The sequence below is a fragment of the Somniosus microcephalus genome, chromosome 20 (genome assembly GCF_052327205.1).
Source record: "Somniosus microcephalus isolate GS21.2 chromosome 20, FLI_Smic_1.0, whole genome shotgun sequence".
NCBI classification, from domain to species: Eukaryota; Metazoa; Chordata; class Chondrichthyes; order Squaliformes; family Somniosidae; genus Somniosus; species Somniosus microcephalus.
Genome location: NC_141006.1, coordinates 58,923,217 through 58,933,037, shown reverse-complemented (window position 1 = coordinate 58,933,037; position 9,821 = coordinate 58,923,217). Strand labels below are relative to the sequence as shown.

The window sequence follows — 9,821 nt, the reverse complement described above, 5'->3', positions numbered from 1 at the left end:
CCTGTCCCATTACCATCTCCTTTTGCCTTGAATATCTCTTAATGTCTCTTAATCGCTCCCACCTTCCAGCCTATCACAGACCTTCCCTTTTGTTCTTTCATCCCCTCCCCCCTTTCCCAGCCCCTGCCCTTGCTTAAAAATCTGTTCCATTTCCTGCTTTTTTTCCAGTTCTGACAAAAGGTCATCGACCTGAAACATTAGCTCTGTTTCTCTCTTCACAGATGCTGCCTGACCTGCTGAGTATCTCCAGCATTTTCTGTTTTTATTACAAATATCCTTCACTTCTTCATCTCCTTTAGATATTTATTAGGGAGACTTATTCTCCTTTCACACTCTCCACCTATTCCCAATCACTTGTCCAGCAACTTTCACTGACCGTGAACGGAGTAAAATATATTACAAGAAGTTTGTATAGAAGCAGACACTGGAATATCTCCTCCAAATTTACAAAAGGCTTTATTAATATGTTGCATAATCCTGTTACAGTACAAGCTGAAACAGAGCATATAACAAGATTTATATACAGGACAATATTCACATGGGTTCAACCGCACCATCCAACAAAACACTCCCCGCTCCCCCCTGTCTCTCTTCTGGACGCTCTGACTCCGGCTGGGGTACATTTCCATGGGTATTACCCAAGTGGTCATGTTCCCAAGCCTCAGCCTGTGCAATGAGCGTCGGTAGGCAATTCAACTGTGAAGGGCATTACATCTGATCCTGTCCGCACCCAATGTCCACTCACTGATGATCAGGAGCAAGAGCTCTGTACACTCACACTCACACTCACACTCACACTCACACTCACACTCACACTCACACTCACACTCACACTCACACTCACACTCACACTCACACTCACACTCACACACACATATATATATATATACACATACACACTGCAAACAAAAATATAAAGTCTTCTCATTTATATAGCACATTATCACAAACATTTTATATACAAGAATTACATTGAAATGCACTCAGTGACTTGTTGTATGTAAGCAAATACAGCAACTATTTTGCATACAGCAAGATCCCATAAACAACATCAAGGTGAAAAACAAGTCACTGTGTTCTTGGTCGTATTAGTTGAGGGAGGGACGTTGACACCAGGAGAACTCCCAGTTCCTCTTTGAATCCGGACGCATGACCTTTAACATCCAGGCAGATGTGGCCTGAGATTTAGTGGTTCACAATCCAAAGGAAGGCACCTCTAACCATGCAGCTCTCCCTGGAGTGCCAGCCCGGGTTAGAACGTCAAGTCCTGGAGTGGGTCTTCTGACTCAGGGGCGAGTGCGCTACAAACTGAGCCAAGCTGCGACAAGGAGTATACAACAAGACTGAAGACTATTGGACAGGTTTAGACAACAGGACTACACAGGGACTCAATAGTACCAGCCTGCAAAACAGTACTCAACATAGTGTTTATAGTGAAATTTTTAGAACGGAGGTTACTGTGATTATCTCCAGTAGTTAAATATATTATTCAGTGCCATAGTATTTTCACCATGAAGGTGTAGTGTCCACAACTGAAAAGGTCACTACAAGCAGCTGGATCCATTCTTCAGTTGGGAGCACGACCCTGAAAGAACAGAAGACACACTTAGTTTCACAAGGCCTATATGGAAGGACGTGGTACCAACACCTCACGGGATCCCTCCCCCCCATCCCCAGCTTTGATACCAAGGGCGCATCGAGATTAGGCTTGCCAACTCTCCAGGGTTACTCTGGGGTCTCCAGGAATTGAAGATTAAACACCTGGACACTGCTGCAAGCAAGCCTAGAGAAACATCATTAGGGGCGGTAAAAGAAAGTGTTCCCCCATTTTCTTTGAACACTTTAGTTTAAGAGTTATAAAAATGGTGAGGAAGTGACAGCAGGACATTTAGAAAATCATAATATAGTCCCGCAGAGTCAGCATGGTTTTATGAAAGGGAAATCATGTTTGACAAATTTGCTGGAGTTCTTTGAGGATGTAACGAGCAGGGTGGATAAAGGGGAACCAGTAGATGTCATGTATTTGGATTTCCAGAAGGCATTCGATAAGGTGCCACATAAAAGGTTACTGCACAAGATAAGAGCTCACGGGGTTGGGGGTAAGATATTAGATTGGATAGAGAATTGGCTAAACAACAGAAAACAGAGAGTCAGGATAAACGGGTCATTTTCAGGTTGGCAAACTGTAACTAGTGGGGTGCCACAGGGATCAGTGGTGGGGCCTCAACTATTTACAATCTATATTAATGAATTGGATGAAGGGACTGAGTATAATGTAGCCAAATTTGCTGATGATACAAAGATAGGTGGGAAAGCAAATTGTGTGGAGGACGCAAAGAATCTCCAAAGGGATATAGATAGGCTAAGTGAGTGAGCAAAAATCTGGCAGAAGGAGTATAATGTGGGAAAATGCTAGGTTATCCACTTTGGTAGGAAAAATAAAAAAGCAAATTATTATTTAAATGGGGAGAGATTACAAAATGCTGAGGTACAGAGGGATCTGGGGTTCCTTGTATGCGAATCACAAAAAGTTAGCATGCAGGTACAGCAAGTAATTAGGAAAGCCAATGGAATGTTGGCCTTTATTGCAAAGGGAATGGAGTATAAAAGTAGGGAAGTCCTGTTACAACTGTACAGGGCGTTGGTGAGACCACACCTGGAGTACTGCGTACAGTTTTGGTCTCCTTATTTAAGGAAGGATATACTTGCATTGGAGTTCAGAGAAGGTTCACGAGGTTGATTCCAGAGATGAAGGGGTTGTCTTATCATAATCATAATCATAATCAACTTTATTGTCATTGTTAGTGCACAAGTGCAATACAACGAAATGTAAGCTTGCGGTTCCCGAGAGTGTACATTTAGATTAAGACATTTAAACATTCAACATACATTTGGCTTGTAATAAATTAACATAAACATAACCATAATAAAGTGTATTGGCAGATGTGCAGGCTTTAGAGTTTATTTGTGGAGTTCAGTAGGATGACAGCCCTGGGAAAGAAGCTGTTCCTAAATCTGGTCGTACGGGTGCGAATGCATCTGTAGCGTCTCCCAGATGGCAGGAGGGCGAACAGACTGTGGCTGGGGTGGGTAGGGTCTTTGATGATGGACCGTGACCTCCGTAAACAGCGTTTCTGGTATATGTGCTCTATGGTCGGTAGCCGGGTGCCGGTAATGCGTTGGGCAGCTTTGACTACCCGCTGCAGGGCTTTCCGGTCATAGTAGCTACAGCTTGAAAGGTTGAGCAGGTTGGGCTTATACTCATTGGAGTTTAGAAGAATGAGGGGATCTTATTGAAACATACAAGATTCTGAAGGGGTTTGACAAGGTAGATGCAGAAAGAATGTTTCCCCTCATGGGGGAATCTAGAACTAGGGGGCATACTTTCAGAATAAGGGGGCACCCATTTAAAACAGAAATGAGGAAGAATTTCTTCTCTCAGAGGGTCGTGAATCTTTGGAATTCTCTTCCCCAGAGAGCTGTGGAGGCTGGGTCATTAAATATATTTAAGGTGGAGCTAGACAGATTTTTGAATGGTAAGGGAGTCAAAGGTTATGGGGAGCGGGCAGGGAAGTGGAGTTGAGGCCAAGATCAGATCAGCCATGATCTTATTGAATGGCGGAGCAGGCTCGAGGGGCCAAATGACCGACTCCTGCTCCTACGTCTTATGTTCTTATGTTGGAGATGGGGTAAAAAAGCCGAGTCAAGTGTCATCCAATCAGTGTGGGAAGGCAAGACATCATGATGATGGATGCGTTGGGCGACCAATGGCGGGAGTGTGGGGGCAGGGCAGTTAGAGGCAGGAGATCATGTGATGAAATTTCCAGGACTACATCCAACCAGAGTTGGCATCCCTAAAGGACATGGTACCAACACATCATAGGATTCCTCCACCCGCCCCCCACCCCCATCCATCCATCTCCAGCTTCAATACCAAGGATGCATCGAGATCGCAGACTCGAGCCAAGGAGATGCTCAAAAATGACAAACTTTCTTAAACTGTTATGAAGTTAGTGCAAACTTCCAATGCAACACACAAGATCTCCTGCCTTAGACACTCCTCAACCCTCAGTCACGTATCATACCTTTCTTTACAAAGCTGCAGCAGCTAAAAGCAGAGAATATTCAACTGGTACTGCTACCTTTTCTCAAGTCCAAAAATCGGGCAGGTGGCAGAGGGCAGGGCAGGAAATCTACCGGGGCACAACTCAACCATGTGAATTTCTACACCCACCGCTTGTCGTGCTCCACTTATAAATTCCCGGAATGAAAGTTTCCGAGCAGATCATTACATACTGGACAAATGTAATGCATTGCAAAGTGGGGAAAAGAATTAGCTTAGTAGGTAACCAGTGAAAGGAACAGAAATTGCACAGGAAGCCTTGACCTGGTAGTGAGAGTCAACTTTATCAATTTCAATGTCAAGACAATGTGGAGAAGCAATTAAAGTAATTAGGATGTTGGATACAGTACCATAACTGTGAAGGACAAGTCTGCACACATTATGCTGCAGCTTTTTAATGCATTGGTCACACCTCACTTAGAATACTGCGTGCAATTCTGACCATCACATCTCAAGGTGGACATACATGCATTGGTGAGGATACAGCGAAGAACAATAAGAACACAGACTAGGGTTGTATTCCTTGGAATATAGAAGGTAAAGGGGTGATTTGATCAAAGTTTTCAAGATATTAAGGGGAATTGATAGGGTAGAGAGAAACTATTTTCGTTGGTTGGGGAGTCTTGGACTAGGGGACATTGCCTAAAAATTAGAGCCAGATCTTTCAGGAGTGAAGTTAGGAAACACTTCTACACACAAAGAGTGGCAGAAGTTTGGAACTTTCTTCCGCAAACGGCAATTGTTAATTTTATATCCGAGATTGATAGATTTTTGCCAGCCAAAGGCATTAAGGGATATGGAGAAAAAGCGGGTAGATGGAGTTGGTCACAGATCAGCCATGATCTCATTGAATGGCGGAACAGGCTCGAGGGACTAAATGGCCTACTCCTGATCCTATGAAACAAGAGGCAACAAATCAACCACCGTCCCATGACATTCAATGGCATCACCTTTGTCAAATCCTCCACCATCAACACCGAGGATCAGCATAGACCAGAAACACAACTGGACCAGCTACATAAATGCCATGGCTACTAGAGCAGATCAGATTTTTTTTTTTATACTTCATCTAGAGCCATCTTTTGTTCCTTAACTTATCCCATTAACATCTCCCTTTGCCTTGTACCATCTCTTAATCTCTCCTGCCTTCCATCCTATCACAGACCTTCCCTTTTGTTCTTTCCTCCCCTCCCCCCTTTCCCTGCCCCTACACTTGCTTAAAAACCTATTCGATCTCCAGCTTTTTCCAGTTCTGACGAAGGGCCATCGACCTGAAACGTTAACTCTGTTTCTCTCTCCACAGATGCTGCCTGACCTGCTGAGTATTTCCAGCATTTTCTGTTTTTATTAGAGCAGATCAGAGGCTGGGTATTCTGCAGCGAGTGACTCACCTCCTGACCTCTCCTCCATCTACAAGCACAAGTCAGGAGTGCGATGGAATACTCTCCCTTTGCCTGGATGAGTGCAGCTGCGACAACACTCAGAAGCTCAATACCAACCAGGACAAAGCAACCCGCTTGATTGGCAGCCCATCCACCATTTTAAACATCCACTCCCTCCACCACCGGCACAGCATGGCTGCAGTGTGTACTACTTACAGGATGCAGTGCAAAAACTCGCCAAGGCTTCTCGACAGCAACTCCAAAACCCATGACCACCACCAGCTAGAAGGGCAGCAAATACGTGGGAGACCCACGGCCACCTTCTAAAGGCCAATTAGGGGTGGGCAATAAATGCCAGCCTCGGAGGGGAATTTGGAACTGCTGATCTTCACATGCCCCTGCTACTCTTGGCCCACTGGGTGGTGGATACAACAGCTGATAAACTTACAGTGCAGTTTCTTTACCGGATACCTTCATCACTGTCCTGACTCTTCTTCACCCAAGTGCTTGTCTGGGACTGGTGGGGGCTCATCCACCTCAGCTTCATCTTTAGCTTCAGGCTTCTCTTGAATCTGTGACTGGCACTCTTTGTTTTTCTGTTTGACTACTTTTGCATAAATCGGTGGTTGTGTCTGTCCTGTTGTCTCCTTGTTCTCGTTGCTACATCCTGGATCTGCCAAGGGCACTTCCTTGTGTGGGGTCATGTACTCCAGGTTCTGTTGCCCTGGACTCACCTGCTCCGATGTCCATGCATTCACCTGGACATCTCTCACGACTTCATACAAATTATCGTCATTGCCGACTTCAATCTCTACGAGACTGGTCAACGGAGTACTTGGGGGGATACGTCGGGCAGCTTGGGATTCATCGCCCACCTTTCCCATCTGGCAGTCTGTGGGAGCAAAGGGTCAGTATTCAGTCAATAGCCATTCACAAGATCCAGAAGTGGACACGTACAAGTTTTGAGGATGGCCACTAAGGTTGGTTGTTTCTTTTGTGGCAGAAATTTCTTCGCTGACCTTTATTGTTCACCACACGCACAGCCAATGGGGGAGCCATTATGATCATCTTAGATGCCTTTTACTTCAGAAAGTGCCAGGAGAACATTTGTAACCAAGGCGCAACATCTTCAGGAATTTCTTACTAGGAAAAATCTAAAGTCTGAATCAAGCTGAAACCGCGTTTCTGGGCACTGTACCCCATTACCACCCCCTTTTGCCTTGCACCATCATCCCTTTGGTCATTTAATCTCTCCGGCCTTCTAGCCTATCACGAACCGTTCCTTTTGTTCTTTCTTCTCCTCCCATCCTTTCCCTGCCCCTGCACGTGCTTAAAACCTGTTACATCTCTAACTTTTTCCCAGTTCTGATGAAAGGTCATCGACCTGAAACATTAACTCTGTTTCTCTCTCCACAGATGCTGCCTGGCCTGCTGAGTATCTCCAGCATTTTCTGTTTCTATTTCAGATTTCCAGCATCTGCAGTATTTTGCTTTAAAAGTACTTCATTGGCTGTAAAGCGTCCTGGGACGTCCTGAGGTTGTGAAAGGCGCTATATAAATGCAAGTTCTTTCTTTCTTTATCCATTGAGCCAGCAGAGGGCGCTCTAACTAAAGCTTACAGCAAAAGCAGCTGCATGCAGTTTGTGTTCATTAAAGAGATTGAATTAATGTTCAAGTGAATGCCTAAAACACACCACTGGCTTTCCATTTGTCTGCTCCAGTTCAGTACCTTTATAAATATTTATCCAGTTACAAGTGGCTCTTAACTGGCATCAGCAAGAAATTTCAATTCTTTTAATACATACCAATTGTCTTTTCAATCACTCCATTTGCATTCGTAGTGTTTTGATCATCTTTGAGTTGAACAGGAACATTGTGTTTCTTCTATAGAGTAAACAGAACAACACACAGGATTTGAAAGTTATTTCAGGTTTTGTCCGTCAATGATTAACATCTCACCGTCTCCGACTCTAACCCATTCCTCCCTACCAGGTTAAAACTGTCAACTCCTGACTTCCCTCAGTTATTTTATCCTCCAACAATTCAATGATTTTTAAAAACCCCCAATCATTATTTCCTGATTTACCTCATTCTCACCAACCTAAATGGTCTTCTGCACTATGAGCCTAGGCCCCTTATCCACATTTCTCAATTTAAAAAAATCAAGTAACAAAGTTGCTCCAACTGTCGGAATTGGCCTTCAGATCTCGAGCCATGCACTCAGTACATTCCTTTTGAGAATTAACAGACGGAGTCAGCCATGGCTCAGTGGGCAGCACTCTCACCTGTGTCAGAAGGTCGTGGGTTCAAGTCCCACTCCAGAGACTCGAGCACAAAATCCAGGCCGACATTCCCAGTGCAGTACTGAGGGAGTGCTGCACTGTCGGAGGTGCCGTCTTTCGGATGAGACGTTAAACCGAGGCCCCGTCTGTCCTCTCAGGTGGATGTAAAAGATCCCGCGGCACTATTTCAAAAAAGAGCAGGGGGAGTTCTCCCCGGTGTCTTGGGCCAATATTTATCCCTCGACTACAGATGATGTGGTCATCATCACCTCGATGTCTGTGGGAGCTTGCTGTGCGCAAATTGGCTGCTGTGTTTCTTACATTACAAAAGTACTTCACTGGCTGTAAAGCGCTTTGGGGTATGCTGAGCTTGTAAAAGGCGCATATATAATTTCAAGCCCTTTCTTTCTAAACCCCAAGCTATCTCCTGAATCAAAAGGCTGAATGGAGCTTCGCGTGAAGTGTATCTTACTTACTATAGTCACCACTTTAAGTTGTCCTTCACGACCTCTTACTATTTTTCTTACTCTTCCAGAAAGTCTAGTAAGCAGAAAAGGGCATGGATGGAGTGTTAATACAAAGCAGCAGCAGCTCCATCATGCTACAATCTTCAGCAGCAGCTGACTGTAGCTGCGTGTGGATCCGCTCACTGTTGCTCACCAATGTTTTATCGAGAGCCACAAGCCCAACCGATCTCTCGCTTGAGGCCCCAATGAGTAGGGTTGTCAACCCTCCAGGATTGGCCTGGAGTCTCCAGGAATTGAAGGCTAATCTCCAGGACACTGCCGCCAGCAAAAACCCCAGGGAGAAAAACCATAGGGGCATGAAATAAAATTCCATTTTCTTTCCCTTTATTAATTTATAAAAAAGTATTGGAGATGGGATTAAAAAAAGGCCACTTGTCCAACAGTTGAGCATCATCTAGTCGGGTAAAGAGCCAGTTTGCTTTCCGATTGGCCGTGGGAAGGCAGAGCACCGTGAGGTTGGACAGGTCGGGCGACCAATAGCAGAGCTTGTGGGGGCGGGGTGGTTGGAGGCAGGAGGTCATGTGATAAAACCTCCAGGAATACGTCCAGAGTTGGCAACCCTATCCATGATGTGCTGCACTGGAGAATGATGGGACACGATTGGTCACTCAGCGAGCCCCTCTGTGGAGGCCAGACACTTCCACTCACCCTGATTCCCTTCCCTTCCACTTTCCCTTCTCCCCCCTCCTCTTTATACTCAAGTACCGCCCGTGCATAGCCCGTTGCCGTCCCTCTCCCCCTTCAACCTGAAGGGCTCGTAGCAGTTGAGGGAGGCCAGTCAGCGTGGGTGACTCAATCTGCAGGTCAAATCCCGCACACACAAGAATCTAGTGATATCTGGGAGCCCTGCGGTTTCTGACACAAGTATCAAAGCTACAGGTGTGACAGCTGTTGGTGTAAACTTAACAGTTCTGGTCTCCATATTATGAAAAAGACACTGGAGAAGGTGCAAAAACGATTTACTAGGATGATACCAGAACTGACAGGATATAACCATCAGGAAAGATTGAACAGACTGGGGCTCTTTTCTCTAGAAAAGAGAAGACTGAGGGGAGACCTGGTAGAGGTCTTTAAGATTATGAAAGGATTTGATAGGGTAGACGTAGAGAAATTGTTTCCACTTATGGGGATTCCAAAACTAGTGACCATAAATACAAGATAGTCACTAATAAATCCAATAGGGAATTCAGGAGAAACGTCTTTACCCAGAGAGTGGTTAGAATGTGGAACTCGCTAACACATGGAGTAGTTGAGGCAAATAGCATAGATGCATTTAAGGGGAAGCTCGATAAGCGCATGGGGGAGAAAGGAATAGAAGGATATGCTGATAGGGTGAGATGAAGTGGGGGTGTGGGTGGGGGCAGGGGGGGGGTGGTGGAGAGGAGGCTCGTGTGGAGCATAAACACCGGCATAGACCTGTTGTGCTGAATGGCCTGTTTCTGCGCTGTACATCCAATGTAATTGTGTGTAAACTCATAGGATCCTGGTCAGACACAATGGGACCAGC

At 45.2% G+C, this 9,821-nt stretch overlaps 1 protein-coding gene across 4 annotated transcripts in view; it reads right to left on the bottom strand.

Annotated features, from left to right (window-relative positions):
- Nucleotides 1-439: 439 nt before the first annotated feature.
- LOC147103313 (uncharacterized) overlaps nucleotides 440-9,821 on the bottom strand; it is a 35,699-nt gene continuing 26,317 nt past the window's right edge. For 3 of the 4 annotated variants that reach the window (XM_085962796.1, XM_085962797.1, XM_085962795.1), the window contains exons 3-6: nucleotides 8,264-8,327; nucleotides 7,311-7,389; nucleotides 5,954-6,397; nucleotides 440-1,585 (exon numbers count right to left, since the gene is read on the bottom strand). In XM_085962796.1, coding sequence (XP_085818922.1) covers nucleotides 5,982-6,397; nucleotides 7,311-7,389; nucleotides 8,264-8,327 — 559 coding nt within the window. In that variant the 3' untranslated portion in view covers nucleotides 440-1,585; nucleotides 5,954-5,981. The remainder of the gene's footprint in view (nucleotides 1,586-5,953; nucleotides 6,398-7,310; nucleotides 7,390-8,263; nucleotides 8,328-9,821) is intronic. The other variant, XM_085962798.1, reaches the window with a different exon arrangement.